At 55.8% G+C, this 16,303-nt stretch overlaps 1 protein-coding gene across 4 annotated transcripts in view; it reads left to right on the top strand.

Annotated features, from left to right (window-relative positions):
- The window catches only part of SLC4A3 (solute carrier family 4 member 3), a 33,911-nt gene extending 21,061 nt beyond the window's left edge, over positions 1–12,850 (top strand). For 3 of the 4 annotated variants that reach the window (XM_075756857.1, XM_075756858.1, XM_075756856.1), the window contains exons 12-23: positions 759–943; positions 3,064–3,277; positions 3,604–3,825; positions 4,156–4,304; positions 5,618–5,812; positions 6,260–6,466; positions 7,065–7,154; positions 8,743–8,909; positions 9,295–9,548; positions 9,864–10,033; positions 10,156–10,329; positions 11,105–12,850. In XM_075756857.1, the coding sequence (XP_075612972.1) occupies positions 759–943; positions 3,064–3,277; positions 3,604–3,825; positions 4,156–4,304; positions 5,618–5,812; positions 6,260–6,466; positions 7,065–7,154; positions 8,743–8,909; positions 9,295–9,548; positions 9,864–10,033; positions 10,156–10,329; positions 11,105–11,182 (2,105 nt within the window). In that variant the 3' untranslated portion in view covers positions 11,183–12,850. The remainder of the gene's footprint in view (positions 1–758; positions 944–3,063; positions 3,278–3,603; positions 3,826–4,155; positions 4,305–5,617; positions 5,813–6,259; positions 6,467–7,064; positions 7,155–8,742; positions 8,910–9,294; positions 9,549–9,863; positions 10,034–10,155; positions 10,330–11,104) is intronic. The other variant, XM_075756859.1, reaches the window with a different exon arrangement.
- Positions 12,851–16,303: the final 3,453 nt, after the last annotated feature.

Raw genomic sequence — 16,303 nt, 5'->3', positions numbered from 1 at the left:
GAGGATGTATGAGTACTTCCCAATCTGTTAGGAATTGAGGAGGCTGCCAAGCATTGATGAGATGCGGACATTGTAAAACAAACTGTGCAGTTTGCACCTATGAATGTTTAGAGAACTGGCTCATTTTCATCTGAAAAAAAAAAAGTCTAGGAATACAGGGAACATACGAGAAAAACAGAAGAAAGCTCATAGCATCAGTGCTCAAGAAGGAAAGGACAGTGATCCAGGACCTATAGGTTGTTTAACCTGACATCCTTCCCAGCCAAAATAATGGCAGAGCTAATATGGGATTCAATTAATACAGAGCTAAAGGATAAGAATGTAATTATTGCCAAGCAGTGAGGTTTATGGGAAATAGGTCACGTCAAGCAAACCTGATTTCATTCTTTGATGAGATTAGAAGTTTGTTTGATAAAAGTAACATGTAAGAGACTTCCTTCCATAAGGCACTGGCTAAGTGGAAAACAATCTTCTGATTCAAAATTAGCCCCTTATAGTGTCAGTAGAGCCGGTGCATAAGAGATTAAGAACAGGCTAACTGGGAGAGCTAAAGAAAGTAGCACTGCTTGGGAACCATCAGTGAACAGAGGACTTGGAGCAGTCCTCAGCATGAAGCTCAAGGCCGTGTTAGTGGTCTGGGGACAAGTACAGGACTGCGGGGCTCGTGGGAATCCTGAAAATCCCTGTTTCCACTGTTAAAGGCAGCCCAGTACAGCTCACCCCAGTGATTAACTGCTCAAAACATTGCCTCCTGGTAGGTTGTGTGCAGTTCTTGGAGCAGCCAACTATGGCCTTCGTCCGACTAAATGAGGCCGTCTTCCTGGAATCTGTCTTGGAGGTCCCGATTCCTGTCAGATTCATCTTTGTGCTGCTGGGACCGAGCCAGGCCAACATGGACTACCACGAAATTGGCCGCTCAATCTCCACCCTCATGTCCGACAAGGTGAGGAGCTGACAGGCGGTAATGCTGGGGCAGGCGAGGGAGCTTCAGTAGCTCCACAGAAGTCAGTCCCGGGATGAGAGCGCTGAGAGATGCTGTGCTAACACTCAGGTAGGGCAGGCAGGCATGAGCATCTGGGATTTTTAAGATCAGCCTGGCTCAACCATGTTAGGATGCTACCGTACAGAGGGAAGAGTATGACAGACACTTGACTGGGACAGAGGGTGCTAGCCTGGGTGAAGACGAGGGCTGTACATAAAAGCAGGAGCAAAGGACTGCCCAAGGTTAGAGGAGTTGTGCTCAGTTCATGTTTCACAAACAGAGATGAGAGGAGGCTGAGCGGTGCCTGTCACCATGATGTCTGGCCCAGGCCACACTGATGAGAAGATCCAGCAGTGCCTGGGGACTGTTGTTCAGGAGTTTGGATGAAGCTTTCTAGCTGAGTCCCATGGCTGGGGCGTCCATGCAGAGGAGCACATCCATGCAGGAGGAGAAATGAGGAGGCAGAAAGGTTTTTCAGCCAAGTGTGTGCACTGCTAGAAGTCCCCCATCTGGCTAAATGGCTGGAAAGTGAAATTCATTATCCTGGTAAGGAATTACAGGCAAAGAAAAGCCAATCTGAACATCTGCTGTGTACATCCAGGAGAGGAGAATCAGGGGTTCACAGGGTCCTCCTGGCTGGTGCCATGTAACTATAACTGAGTAACAAACCTGCCTGTCCTGCCACCAGTGCACAGCTCTCCCTGAACTAAGGACTAAAAGGTCCACTCAGAGCAGGTGGGTTGTGGACAGTGAGGGCTCCCAACTGAAAGATCCCTTCCCAGGAGCTGCACAGGGCTCAGATGAGACCGTGTTTTGAGCTAGAAGAAGTGAGGTGCCATATTCCAGCTTCAGCGCTGTGTTTGTGGGCTGATCTCGCTCATTTGAGCCTCTGCTCCTTTGTTGCTGGAAGTAGGGAGCCAGCCACCGCAGCCGGGGCTGGCCATAGCAAGGTTACACAGTGGCTGGCGCCGTGAGGAGAGTACAGTATCATTTACAGCTTGAAGCTGTGGCTCCAGGGAGTCTGTGTGCTGCAGGGACCGTAGCTGTCCCCTACCTGCTTTACAGGCTGTTCACTTGTTCATCTTCCTCCAGCCCTTTCTCTGCAGTCACGTTCCAGAGGCAATGCAGCACTTCCACCCGTTTGCCAGCAACTCCCTGCCTATCTGCAGTAGTCCTGTCCCCTCATGGTCTCCTTGGAGTCCTTCTTCGTCATCTTGCCCTTGCTGTCAGGAGTATCTTCCCTTTTCTGCCTAGTTTCCCTTGCATAGCTTCCCTCATGCTGTAGACTCCTATTTTCCCTCCCTCTCCCATGTGAAGACTCCCAAGAGTCTCTTATGCTCCTTGCTCAGGTCCTGGTTCTTGTGCTTTATCTGCAGTGCTTTAGGGCTCCACCAGCTTCTCCCTCAAAACAAACCCAAGACCAGACTAGGAGGACATCAGTCTGTTGTTGCAGAGTCCTAATTTTGAGTTGCAGGGACAGAAAAAGTCTGTCACCTCTGTGGTGCCTGGCTTCTGGTACATCTCTGAGCTGGGCTCTAAAGAAGAGCCCTGCAGGACCAAGCACTGGCACGCAGGGCTTGTAAGGAGAAGGATCTTGGCCTGATGCAACCACGGTGATCTGGTGTGAACAGAGGCACAGGCTGGCCAGGTGTAGCATCTAGCCTAGGGAAAGAGAGGCACCACGCTAGCTGGGAAGCACAGATCTAATGTTGTTTGGTGGAGAGTTCCCACGAGGGGCGCCCTGTGGTCTGGTGGAGCATGCAGCTGGCAGAGATGCTGCAGGAGCATGGTCCTGGGCAAGTGCAGTGAGGCTTGAGGGAGAAAAGCAGGAGCAAGGAGGTCACTGGAAAGGAAGGATAGACGAGGGAGGACAGACATGGGATTGGGTGTGACATCGGATAGTTGGACAGGAGGAATTTAGGAGTGTGGATCATAGAGTGGCAGTAGTGAGACAAGTAGTGGGCTGAGGGAGCAGGATGTTACTGTATGGTCACAGCAAGTGTTGTGTTTCCAGGCTGTAGATAGCTGGGTGCGGTCGCAATCTGAGCATTCTTCCTCTCTCTTTTCCCTGTCACTCTCAGCACTTCCATGAGGCTGCATACATGGCAGATGACCGTCAAGACCTCCTCAATGCAATCAACGAGTTCTTGGACTGCAGCATTGTCATCCCCCCATCGGAGGTGGAGGGGAAAGACTTGCTCAAATCCATTGCCACCTTCCAGAAGTTGCTGCTGAGGAAGAGGAAGGAGAGGGAGCAGAAGTCCATGAAGGAGGGGGCTGTCCAGGAAGCCAAAGGTCTCTCTACTCCCATTTGGGCAAAAGAGTTTGTGCCTATTGCCCTGCATGCCCCAGCGGGCCCTCCCCTCACAGAGCCTGGCAGAGGGGTGAGCGGGGCCTGGCTCCTGCAGCGGGCAGTGGGGAGGGGGGCGAGGGGAGGCAGGACAGTGGCTGTGGGCAGCTCTGGCAGCTGGGCGCAGCTGGAGGCAGTGGGATGTGCAGTCGCAGGGTGCCCACCAGGTTAACGCCGCTGGAGGAAGCTCTCCATGGGTATGGGGGAGTGGGACAGCCCCAGGGCAGATCTGTGTTCCCCTGCTCAAGCCCTGCCCTCTCTGCACCTCCAGAGCTGTGTGAAGTGAAAGCTGAGGAAGAAGAGGAGGAAGCTGAGGACGACCCTTTGAAGCGGACCGGGATATTTTTTGGAGGTCTGGTTCGGGACATAAAGCGCAGGTACCCCAAATACCTCAGTGACATCAGAGACGCCTTGCACAGCCAGTGTCTCGCGGCCGTTCTCTTCATCTACTTTGCTGCTCTCTCTCCTGCCATCACCTTCGGGGGACTCCTAGGTAATGGGCCTGCTTTCTGGTCTGCTCTTTGCACGCTGGGACACTGGCTGTGTCTGTGTGATGCTGTGCCGGGGTGGGCTTCGGTGCCGCTCCCTTGGGGAGAGCGGTGGCACTGCACATCGGCTGCTGCCTTGTCCCCTCCCTGCCGCTTGGCCTCTCCAGCCTCGGCTCCCCGGGCTCCCTCTGTGCTCCCTGCCCAACACAGGGGACCTCTGACTGATGGGACGGGGACCTGCCTCCTCCCTCTGGAGCTGTGTCTGCAGCCTGTCTGCCTGCGGTGATGGTGCCTGTGTCTGGGCTGTGACACTCACACATTGTTCTCTTTCCCAGGAGAGAAAACCGAGGGTCTCATGGGGGTCTCCGAGCTGATAATCTCCACCTCAGTTTTAGGGATCCTCTTCTCCCTGCTTGGAGCCCAGCCGCTCCTGGTCATTGGCTTCTCAGGGCCTCTGCTGGTGTTTGAAGAAGCTTTTTACAAGGTACATGTGAGGCAGTGTCCATGCTTGGCACCCGCTCGCTTTGCCCTCCTGCTGGGGAGGGCAGCTGGCGTTTCTCAGCTCTTCGAAGGAACTGTGGTGGTGTGGACTCCTTGGGTCCCACCAGGCTGCCCTCAGCTTGGCCGGGGCTGGCACTGGTATTAGCACTCCTCTGCCTGCTGACTGTGAGGGGAGCATCGTCCCCAGCCCTGTGCTGCGCCCATCCTGGCACAATGAGCCCTTGTAGCTGCATCCTAAAATACTGGTCCCTAATACTTTCTTGTTCTTGGGACTCCCTTTGAAGACAGTTTCACAGCTTTTACCTGTGTCCAGATTTCCTATGGGAACCCAACAACGTTCAGCGTGCCACCCATTTGGGTTGTCCCACGTACATTACTCTCACCTCTCAGGATGAGCCCAAGGGTGTGTGTGGAGATATCCTGGCCACCCAGGATGGACATGTTTCTTTCTCAAGTAGCATGACTCCTTCCCTGTTAAAAGCATCCCTGTGTCACCGTACCTCCAAGCAGTGGGTCTAATCTTTCTCCTTTTTTCTGACTCTTAGCATGTCTGGGCTTTTAAAGCATGGTTTTTCCTACAGCTAGATTTTCAACTTGGCGTGTCAGGACTTTGGAGCTGGTGATGCCATTGCACAGCGGGAAGTTCTCTGCTCTCCTGTGACCCCACTTCTCACTGACTGCTTTAGCTTTGCCCAGGCATGGCATACAAAGGTGTACCTCTGCCCTGTGCGAGGGCACAGTCTGCAGTGGTACCGAGGATGGTAGGGATGTAGGGATGTGATTTGTGCTGGAAGTAGTTGGTGTTTCTGCCTGTAGATGAGCAGTGGAGATAGTCTGTTCTGTGCTGACAGCTGGGGGGCTTTTCTCCACACAAATACAGCAGGGCACTGTCTGGGATCATGCCTTTATGCAGCGGGACCTAGCAGGCTGCTCAGGCTCTCCTTGGCAGGGAGCAGGCTTGTGCTGTTGAATGCATGGAGCAGTGGAGAGCTGTGTTTGAGTAATGGCACCTCCACATGGGTGGGGTGGGGAACATCATGCATGGGATGGCTTCAGCGGAGAGCGAAGGAGGTTCTGTTACAAAGACTGGAGCGGTAAAGACCTGCTTGGTGTGAGCTGGCTGGTGTTAATGCAAAGTCCGCAATTTTACCTGTGACTCCAGCCCTGAGTTCACTCTGCTGGATGCCCAAGCAGATATGGATGCTTTTTTCCAGGAGAGTCTGTGATCTTAATGGGGAGGACATGCGGGAGGCAACCTGAGGAGCCATAAGTAACTCCTTCCCCTTTCCATTTCAGTTCTGCCAGACACAAGGCATTGAGTATCTGACAGGCAGAGTGTGGATTGGTTTGTGGCTCATCGTCTTCATCTTCATTATCGTGGCAGCTGAGGGAAGCTTCTTGGTGCGCTACATCTCGCCTTTCACCCAGGAGATCTTTGCTTTCCTCATCTCCCTCATCTTTATCTACGAGACCTTCTACAAACTGTACAAGGTGAACCTTCCCCAGGGAGATGGGCCGCCGCATCTCTCAGTCCCCCAGGAACCTGCTGCTTTAGCGTACAGGAGGCAGGGGAACAGGGCCAGCACAGCCACAGCTTTCCTAGGCGTTCTGCAGAGCAGTTCTTTGCTGGCCTCTCACGCCCCAGCCCAGCTGGCCCCTGTGCCACCACAGAGGCTGGCAGGACGAGCCCTAATGACTGTCTCCCCTTCTCTTCCTGCAGGAGGCATTAAAGAGGGGCCACTTTTCTCTCCCCAGCCCTCTCCAGCTGGGTAGGTTGCGAGGCGAGGTGACGGATGCTGGGATTGTCCGCGCCCACCATCTACCGCCCTCACCTCTCCACAGAGCAGGACACCTCCGCATCCCCCTGCCCCCAGTAGTGACAGTGCCCCCTGCCCCTCCTTGCAGTGACGGTGCCCACTGCTTCTCTCACCTGCCCAGGTGTTTGCAGAACATCCTCTGCTGAAGTTTTACCCACCGAACGTGCAGAGTGGCCTGAATGCCAGCATGCTCTCTGCGGATGCGATGTCACTGGGAATCAGGATGCAGCCCAACACCGCTCTCCTCTCCCTCATCCTCATGCTAGGCACCTTCTTCATTGCCTTCTTCATGCGCAAGTTCAAGAACAGCCGTTTCTTAGGAGGAAAGGTGAGAAATTTGTGGGACCCAGATGTTAAGGCCAAGGGACATGCCAACCGAATAATGCTTCTTGCTACAGCCCTTTTGTTCTCCAGAGCATTTGGACTGTCCCCCAAAGAAACACCAGCAATCCCCCAAATACCATGCAGAAGGGAAGGTAGCCTGACCTAGGCTGCAGACCAGAGCAGCTGTATCTGCACTGTCCTCCTCCAGTGAGCTTTGCTAAAAAGTCCCCTGGGCCTTGGGAAACCTCCTTTGGCTGGATAAAAATCTGTTAAACTAGAATATAGGAGGGAGAGCTTACAACTTGTTCCCTTTGGACATCTCTGTGCATGCAAGTCATCTGTGTAATACCTGGAGCACCATCCGTATAGGCCAGTTGGACCAATTAGCCAGTCATTTAAGCGTGGCTGGAGAACTGTTTGTTGGGCAGTGGGGTGTGCCGTGGGTCTGGGCTGGGTTCCCTTGCCCTGCTCATCAGCAGTGCTCAGGTTTGCAGCGGTGCCTGGCCCCGTCTGGGGCTTCGCTTTGCCGTAGGCTCCCTGTAGCGGGGTGGGTGCCCAGACCCGGCCCGTTCCCTTTGCCAGCGAGGGTGTTTGTTCTGCAGGCTCGGCGGATCATTGGAGACTTCGGGATCCCCATCTCCATTCTGGTCATGGTGCTGGTGGATTACACCATCACTGACACGTACACACAGGTAGGTGCCAGCGCCGCCCTCAGAGCCCCTTCTGCAGCCCAGCAGTGATCCCTGCGGCACCGTGGCCTGCTCTTGTGCAATGGGGGGTTTGTGTTTCCTGCCCCTTTAGTCATAACAGCGCAAAGCAAACAGACGCTCCCCTTGTCCTCACTCCCACGTTGAAGGGCAGCTCCAAGGGTCTCACTGAGGTGGAGACCAGAGCTGCAGGAACTGGAGTGCCCTGGTATCTCTCTGATATTCCAGCTGATAGTAGGGGAGGCTTTAGGGGACCGGAGAGATTCAGTGCAGTTAATTCCTTGGGTTTAATTCTAAAAACCTGCAGTCAATCAACACAACATAAACTGGTCATTCACACTGAAGAGGCTGGCATATAGAGTGGTTTCAGTGGGGTACTCAGTCGTGGGTTTAGTACTTAAAATATTTATACTCTCCTTGACTATAGACTACTAAATATTTTGATCACTTGATCTCAAACACAATGATCTCTTTCCCAGTTTATGTACAAACTTAAATGTTTTCAAACAAACCCATCTCACAGGTTTCCTTCTTTTCCCCCTTTTTAGTAGATGCATAGTTATATCTTTTTGGGTTGGTATTTCTTTCCACTAACACCAGGGAGAAGGTGACAGGCAGTTCCTGTTCAGCATACAAGGTTTTTATCAAGACAGCCCAAAGCTTAATGGCATCCAAATGCATTTTTATTCATTTAAATTTCAATGAAAAATCTGGCTTTATCAGACGTTAGTAAAATCATGCACTTTGTTATACCCTTTTCATACCCTTCTACACTTCTGCGATTAATATCAAAAGCATTATCATTTCAGTATTAACTCAGCATATGTACAAAGCTTTCCGAGAAAATGGTACTTAGTTACACAGCTTAGCTCAAGCACAAGCATTCCAGGAATATTATTCATACTTGTGCTGATTAACATAAATGCAAATCATAAACTATCCCTGCAGTCCTCACGCAGGCAGATAGCAAGAACTGCTGTAGAGCAGCGCAGAGCCAAGAGTTCAAATGCTGATGAACGCAGGGTCAGGACGATGTACAGCTAGGAGTTTGTGTGGTCTCTGATGGGAGCACAAACAAGATACTCCCTCTGAACATGATCAGAGTGAGGTCATTTCCAGAGAATGTGGCCAGTTCTGGGGTCCACGCTGCAAAAACAATATTGGAAAAATGTCTCAGAAAAGGCTTGGGAAGTCTGGAAGGCCACCTCAGAGAAGCGTGGGCAGTTCCGGACAATTGGTTTGTCCGAGCAGAGGTCAAGGAGCATTTTAACCATGCAAGCACTGACATGGGGGTGAGGTTCCTGAGGGAAGATACTTTCTTGGTCTCTTGGACAAAACTCATGGGAATTCCAATAGCTGAAAGAGGAAATGAGACAGGCTCATGTTAGGCGATATGGGAATTTTTGCACTGAAGGGAATTATCTACGAGAAAGTCCCACTCAGGTCAGTGTGGCTGTCTCATCATCTGAGGTGTTCAGACCAGGGATACCAGGAGGATTGAGACTAGACCTGTGTGAGGCTGTGGACACGTGTATTGATGAATAACTGCTGGGGTTTGTGGCTACACCACCAGAAGCTGAATGTCCCCTCTGGCCTGTCGGTGACATCTCCTCACAAGCGTGGCTGGTTCATTCACCCCATGGGCAGCAGTGGCACCTTTCCGATGTGGATGATGTTTGCCTCTGCCATCCCTGCCCTCCTGGTCTTCATTCTTATCTTCATGGAGACACAGATCACAACGTGAGTACCTTCCCTGCCAACACCAACCATCACTATCCCCCGGGTGGGTGGGGCTGGGACGGGTGCTGGTGGCATATGTGTGGAGATCCACTGGCATGCCAGCGGGACAGCAAGGGCAAGATCCTGGCCATTTTGGACCGTACCTTCTTGGGTTCTCCCATCATCTCTTGGCTCCCCTCCTGCACCACAGTGTGGTGGAGACTTGCCTCTGCCAAGCACAGGAGGAAACCTCTAACCTGAGATTGACAGCCACCATCCCTCTCCTCAGCCATCTCCTTGTCCCCATGTGTGCCCTCCCCAGGGAGTGAATGTTGTCACCAGTCACAGTGCTGTCCCTGGACACTGGGGTGGGCCTGATACCGACCCGGGCTCTTTTTCCTCCCAGGCTGATTGTGAGCAAGAAGGAGAGGAAGCTGCTGAAAGGCTCTGGCTTCCACCTGGACCTGCTGCTCATTGGCACTATGGGAGGACTTTGTGCGCTCTTCGGGCTGCCATGGCTGACTGCAGCAACGGTACGCTCCGTTACCCACGTCAATGCCCTGACGGTCATGAGCAAGGCCATTGCGCCAGGAGAGAAGCCCAAGATCGAGGAGGTGAAGGAGCAGCGTGTGACCGGAGTGCTTATTGCTGCCCTCGTCGGTGAGCCTCTGCTCGGGTCAAGGAGTGAGGGGGGAGGTCAGGGCTGACCACTCGAATCTCCCTCCTGGTGGCATCCCTTCCCCACTGCACTGCCTGCTTGCTGCAGGACTGCCCCCACCTACACACACACCAGCTCTCCTCTGGCAGCCCCTCAGGGTCAGTCCTCTGCAACCTCCAGCTACCTAGACCCCTCTTGAGCTTTCTTTCCCTGTACCCCAGGACAGACACAGAGGAGGCGGGAGAGGGATGGAGGCCGGGGTGCCTCGCAGAGGGGCTGGTGTGGGACACACCATGCTCTGAGCTCTGTCTGTGCAGGTCTGTCCATTGTGATGGGGAACATGCTGCGGCAGATCCCGCTGGCTGTGCTTTTCGGCATCTTCCTCTACATGGGGGTTACGTCGCTCACTGGCATCCAGCTCTACGAGCGGCTGCTCCTGATCTTCATGCCATCCAAGCACCACCCTGACCACATCTATGTTGTTAAGGTGAGCGAAGGCACGTGGCGGGGAACCACGTAATGAGGAGCAGAGGAAGAAGAGGCAGGTGGGGGGAGGATGGTGGATCTCTGGAAGGATAATGTGTTCTTTGACTGGATTTACCTCCCTAGGTGAAGACCTGGAGAATGAATCTCTTCACCTGCATTCAACTGGCCTGCATTGTGCTGCTCTGGGTGGTGAAATCTACGGTGGCATCCTTGGCCTTCCCCTTTGTCCTGATCATGACAGTGCCATTGCGACGCTTCGTGCTTCCCCGCTTCTTCCATGACAGGGAGCTCAAAGCGGTAAGCAGATAACTCCTCACAGTCTAGCTTGCAACACTGGAGTGAGGTTGAGGAGATTTGGCAGATGAAAGGCTGGGTGATCCTCCCAGGCTGGGAGACAGCAAAGCCTTGGCTTTCCATGCTGTTTTCTGGGGCTCTTTGTTCAACAGCAGTAGGTGGGTCAATGGCTTCCTCAGAGCTTGCAGCCCTGGGAGCGCGATGTGGGATGGATGGGCAGCCTAGGGCAAGGAGACAGAGGATCCTGCCTGCAGAGGCCTGGAATAAGGATTTCCTCTTCCATCCCTGTCTCCATTTGTGGTTGCTTCATCAAGAGACACCCCATTTCCCCACTGCGACAGCAGCAAGGACAGCCCAGCAGCACACCGGGGCCTGTGGCTGTTTGGCACAGGAGCATGAAACCACAGTGCCAGGGTGCTGGCAGCTTCTCCGCTGATGCCGACATCCTGAGCTCCTGTTGGAGAGCAGCCTGGAGCAGCACCCAGCAGTGGGTGCTGCCAGCAGAGGAGGAGGGAGGAGCTGCTGTGCTGGACCGAAGCCCCAGTGATGGGGCACTGTCAGACAAGAACACTTACAGGAAAGGGCATGGGGCTGGGGAAGCATGGACGGCAGGAGGGGCAAAAAAAGGGTCCAGTTGGGAGAGGAAGGAGCAAGAGCTTTGCTCTTCCCCGCGTAGCCCAGCTGCCTGGCTCGCTGCATGCTGATCCCTCAGTGCCAGGCGGGACCCTGCTCTGGGGGTGGCTGTGGCCTTCAGAGCCCGATCTCTGCCTCTCCCCAGTTGGACTCGGAGGATGCGGAGCCGAACTTTGACGAGGACGGCCGGGATGAGTACAACGAGCTGCACATGCCTGTGTGAGCTGGGACATGCCCTCCCCACTCACAGGACAGGCCACTCACGCCTGCTCACCCCTCCCAAGGACTAACTGGAGACTTGTTGTGAGTCACACAATCTCTCGCCTGGACCAACGAATGGCTGTTCCATAGCCCCGCAGGAGGCAGCCCTGGCTCCTGCTGCCCCGTCGCTCGCTCAGCAGAGGCTGTGAGTCTCTCTCCTCTTGGACCTGGTGGGCTGAGAGATGCCTCTCACATCCTGAAGCTGCGTGGGTCCGGAGTGCCCGTGGGTCAGGGGTCTGCCCCATCCCTGCTGGAGGCCGCTTGTGTCTGGTCTCCAGGTGGTGAAGGGGAGCCATGCCAGCTGGTGCCACTGTGTCCCCCTCTGCTACCATGAAGCTTGGGCATCTCAGCACCACGTGCCACCAAGCAGTCACACGGATAGGCTGGATGCTGCCTGCAGATGGCCAGTGGGCCCCTCCCAGGCCAGCAGCCTCCTTGGCCTTGCTTCTGCTCCCTCTGCCCCCTTCCAGGACTGCTCACACTGGGCTTGTGCCACAACCTGTGGCCCACGGGGCTGCTGCAGCCTGGCAGGTGGGCAAAAACAGACCAGCACTCTGGCCTTGTCCTCCAGACCATCATCTGCCCAGTCACTCTCCCACAAGACTGGTTTCTGCTCTTGCTCGGCATGGGGGAAGCTGTTTGCTTCCTCCCAATTTTCCCAACCCTCTTCCCAAAGGAAAAGCACATGGGGAGGGGAGGCTGGGGACAAGCAGGTATTCTGAAGCCTCGGTGCTTGCCCTTTTGCAGGGACTAAGAGGAGTCCTGTGCCATTCTGCACCTCCACAAAGGTTGCAGGGGTAAAAACTCATCACAGGTCTACGTCACAGTTCCTGATCTCCATGTTCTCGTTCCTGAGAACAAACCATATTTAAAGGAGATGTAGTGCCGGAGCACAAAACAGTCCTTTGGGTCCCCTCCCTTCCCCTGGTCTGGCTCCCTGCAGCCCTGCAAGGAAGTCACTGAAACCTTCAGCCCCAATTCTGCTGCCATACCAGGGTGACCTTTCATGTCCAGGGGTGCCCTCCTACTGGGAAGGAGCAGCATTCAGCATGCCCAGCACTCAGCCCCCATCACCTCTGGGCACCTCGGAACACCTTTGCTGGCAGGGTTGTCTCCTGGGGTCTCCCCAGGCCAGCAGCCCCCATTCAGAGCTGCCTCAGAAACCACTGACGGTGCTCTTTGCTGCCCACATGGCTCTGAGGGTAGTGCCGGAGGAGACGGGCACCCCAGCCTCTCCCTGATGGTCAGAGCTAGAGTGGCCTTGCGGAGGAGGCTGGGGTGCTCGCTCTACCATTGGAGTTGGGACAAGCTGCTGCCCCGCTTCCCACTTATCAGCCTGGCTCCTCCGAGAGATGGTGGGCGCTTCGTTACTGGGAAGGTCTGACGCCTTTCCCAGGAGGCTGCAGGAATATCCCGCCAGAGAGAGAAACCTCCCCCCGTGGCAGGTTCCTGCCCCACAGCCCGGCTCCCCGCAGGGCCCGGGGCGGAGAGACCAGTGTCTCTGTGTGTCTGTGGCCATGTGTGTCCTGTCCTCCCCGTGTAGTGTAGGAGGCCTGTTGTCGCTGTGCATTGTGACTCCTCTGACTGTAGTGGAAACAGCTACACCAATAAACTCTTCACAGGAACTGTGTCTGGCTCTCCGCTTTTGTTTGTTAATTGGCAATAAATTGATTGAAATTCCCCGACACAAAACTGTTTCTTGCCCACAGCAGCAGCCAGTGATGAAGCAAACCCCAGCTGGAGTGGGGACTGTCACCTTGTCACCCACTACCAGCACAGAGGTGGGCTGCCCATCACCATCACCGTGCTGGCTGCTGTCTGTACCTGTGCGCTCAGCAGCGCTCAGTGCCCTTACCCAGCCTGCAGCCAGGGCCGTGGGCTGAGCACAGAGGAAACATCTCATTAAACACACATTCCCTCCACACTTTCTTCCCAGGCAGGAGCTGAGCCAGGTACCCATGAGCTGCTGGCTGCCTGCGGCCCACACGGTGACGCATTGGATGTCCTCCACTTGTGCTCTCCTGGGTGTCGCTGCTGGGAGTAGGCAGTGGTCCTACCTCTGGTGGTCAGGGTCGCTGGCTGCTCCTGGGGCTGGTCGCTGCCATGGGACAGATGGTGGCCGTCCCGCTTCTGAGCCAGGCGTGCTGTGAGGCAGGCAGAGCTTGGCCTCGCAGCATCCTCTCCAGGTCCCGGCAGCGCTGCTGAACCTGCGGGAGAGGAGGCAGCACGGGTGCCCGGCTCCTGAGCATGCAGGTGGGCTGGATGGGAGCATCCACAAATGCTTCTTGCAGGCTGCTCTGCCACATTAGGAAACACTCCCTCTCCTATTCCTGACTCCACAGCTCTTTCTCACACGTGAATACCCAGGGCTGCCCAATGGACTGGCAAGGTTGTGGCTCTACCTAGTCTCACAAGATCCATGTCTCCACCTGGATGTCCAGCCCTTTCCATGCAGCTCCCCTGCCTGTGGCAGTGCCCCTGCTCTCGCCCCGGGACATGGGGCAGAGAGCACAAGCAGAGCCAGCACATGCCCCTTACCACATCAATCCTCCGGATGAGGATGGGCCTGACCTCCAGCTCCAGCAGCCAGTCAGCTTCCAGGATGCTGTGGTGGTACTCCTCCAGCTCCAGGCTCTTCTGTAGCTCCTCAGCCCTGGCAGCCTGGTGCCAGTGACCCCCTGTCCCTGTACCTGGGCTCTGCTGGGGCCGGGCCAGCTCGATCCCCTTGCCTCGCTGCTGCAGGCGCAGGGCATGGATGCGCCGGGCAATGTGATGGACCTGGGCACGCAGGGTGGCCGCCCGCTCCCCGCGGCGCAGCAGGGCCAGCAGCTCCTCCTGGCTCTCCCGCAGCTGCGCTCGCAACACACCGGTGCTGCTGCCTGCGCTCGAGGGCTGCAGCGGGACCAAGAGGTCGGGCAAGCCCAGGGGAGAGCCGGGCTGCTGGGGTGCCCTGCTGCACAGTAGGAGCTGCACAGTGCTGGGAGCCAGCCCTGCTCTGCCCTGTGCTGGTGGCTGCTGTGGCAGTGGTGGTGGTGGTGATGGTGATGATGGCTGGGAGAGGCTGTACCTGCTCCTATGCAGACAGACCCACTGCCGGGCAAGCTCCGCTGCGGTCAAGCTCTGGTGAAAGACATCAGGGACCAGCCGCAAGACCTTCACAAAGGGGCTCACACCAGCAAAACCTTGCAGGTCGTGCAGGCTCTGGGGGCTGAAAATCTGCTCGCTGAGGGTGCCCCCTCGCAGCAGCAGCCCCCAGTTACGCCGGCGGGCGAAGAGCTGTGCAGCCAGGCCCGGGATGGAGGCCGGGGGGGACCACCGGGCAGGGTGGGGGGCCGGCTCCTCATGCACGTACAGGTTCTCGCAGAGTGGGACCACCACCCTGGCATCAAACCTCTCCTTCAGCACGCTTAGGTGCTGCAGGTAGGAGGCCAGCCAGTCCACATAGCCAGCGATGTCAGGGCTGGCTGAGCCAGGTTGGCGCTGAGCGAGCCTCTGCAGGTGCTGCCAGCTCTCCACCTGCCCCGAGGGGCTCTGCGGCAGCACCAGCAGCAGCACCTGGTACAGGCTGTGCAGGTCAAAGCCCTGCTGGCACCACTGCACGTGCCCCACAAAGGCGCCGATCTCCCCTTCGAGGGCAGAGTAGAGGGCCTCCATGGGCGGCTGCGGTGATGGAGAGGAGGCAGCCGGGATTGCGACTCACCCACACAGTCCTGGGCCCTGGATGTGCTGGAAAATGCACTGCACCAGGATGCAATATGTGGGCTGGTGCAGGCAGGATTGCTGTGGGGCTCTGGTTTGGGTCACACGCGTGGGCTCAGCCAGCAAACGGTGCTACCAAAGGCTGGTGTCGTGCTTCGAAGGATGGGACATCTGGCCAATTTGGATGAGTTGGTCCCGGTTGCCTGCTGGAGAGTGAAGGATGGGTGGGTGGGGAGGAGAGCAACAGGGATGGGCTGGGGTGGGAGGAGTGAGTGAGCTGCAAGGGGTGAGCTCAGAGGGGTCCCCCCACTTTTGTGGGACCAGAGAAGGGAGATGCTGCTGGGTGCTGCCACACCAGGAGCACGCTGGACCGCAAAAAGCTATTGTAGGGCCAGGAGAGTGATGGAGAGGCTGCCTGCAGCCCCAGAGGATGCTGCTGCGGGTGGTGGGAGAGTACCCTGGGTGCCTGCAGCCCCCGCTGCCCGGGGCATGCTTTGGGATGGGGCAAGTGTCCTCCTGCTCCCTGGAAGGGGACTCAGTCATGCCAGACCAGGACTGTGCTCTGACCAGCAGTTTCTCCCACCTCTTTGCTGTTTGAGAAGAGGTTTGTCTTTACAAAAGTAAATAGTCACCCTTGCCTGCCTGGAGAACTAAAAATAGGAGGTCTGTTCCCAAAACTATCAACTGTGTGTTTAGGTAAATTATTTGGGTTTCTATTTCTGCCACCCGGGTTTAAGTAGACTCAAGCTATCTTCTCCGGCTATTTTTATTCTCCGCAGCCAGGAGGGGCTGGCACATCTCTGTTGTGAGATACCACTGGTGCCCATCCACATGGCTGTGCTGCTGGGAAGTTAAGGGAATTGCTGGCTAAGACCATCCCCACGACAAAACTGGGAACCAGTGCCACTGGCAAAGTTTCCCCTTTCCCCTGTGTACCAGGAGGTCCTTCCCTGGGCTCTGGTGTCTGCTTTCCAGGCACTCAAACTTAATTAAAATAAATTAAAACCTAATTTTTCCTCTTCCTGGTGAGGAGGGAGTTGCAAGCCCAGGGGGGCAGGTAGAAATGCAGGAGCCAGCAGCGCAGTACGTGTGCAGGCTGGAGGGGGCGGGAGCAGCTTCGGTTGCATTTGCCTTCCCCAAAAAGTAACTGCAAGTGGGTTTGTTTCAATGTGAGTCGCACCAGTTTGGGGAGACCTGCTGCTGAGGGGAAAGGTGCCTGCACGTGAAGCCCCAGAGACCAGCTAAAGAGCAGCCCCAGCTCACGGGGGCCAGGGTCTTGCTCGCTGTCGTTGATGCTGATGCTGAGGACCGCCAGCGAGTCCTGCTGAGCACTGTGAGCGCAGCCTGGCCTCGGCAGAGCCCCACACATCCCTACCACAGCACC

Source organism: Balearica regulorum, chromosome 6 (genome assembly GCF_011004875.1).
Source record: "Balearica regulorum gibbericeps isolate bBalReg1 chromosome 6, bBalReg1.pri, whole genome shotgun sequence".
In the NCBI taxonomy this organism is placed as follows: domain Eukaryota; kingdom Metazoa; phylum Chordata; class Aves; order Gruiformes; family Gruidae; genus Balearica; species Balearica regulorum.
This window is presented reverse-complemented; position numbering and strand designations above follow the sequence as displayed.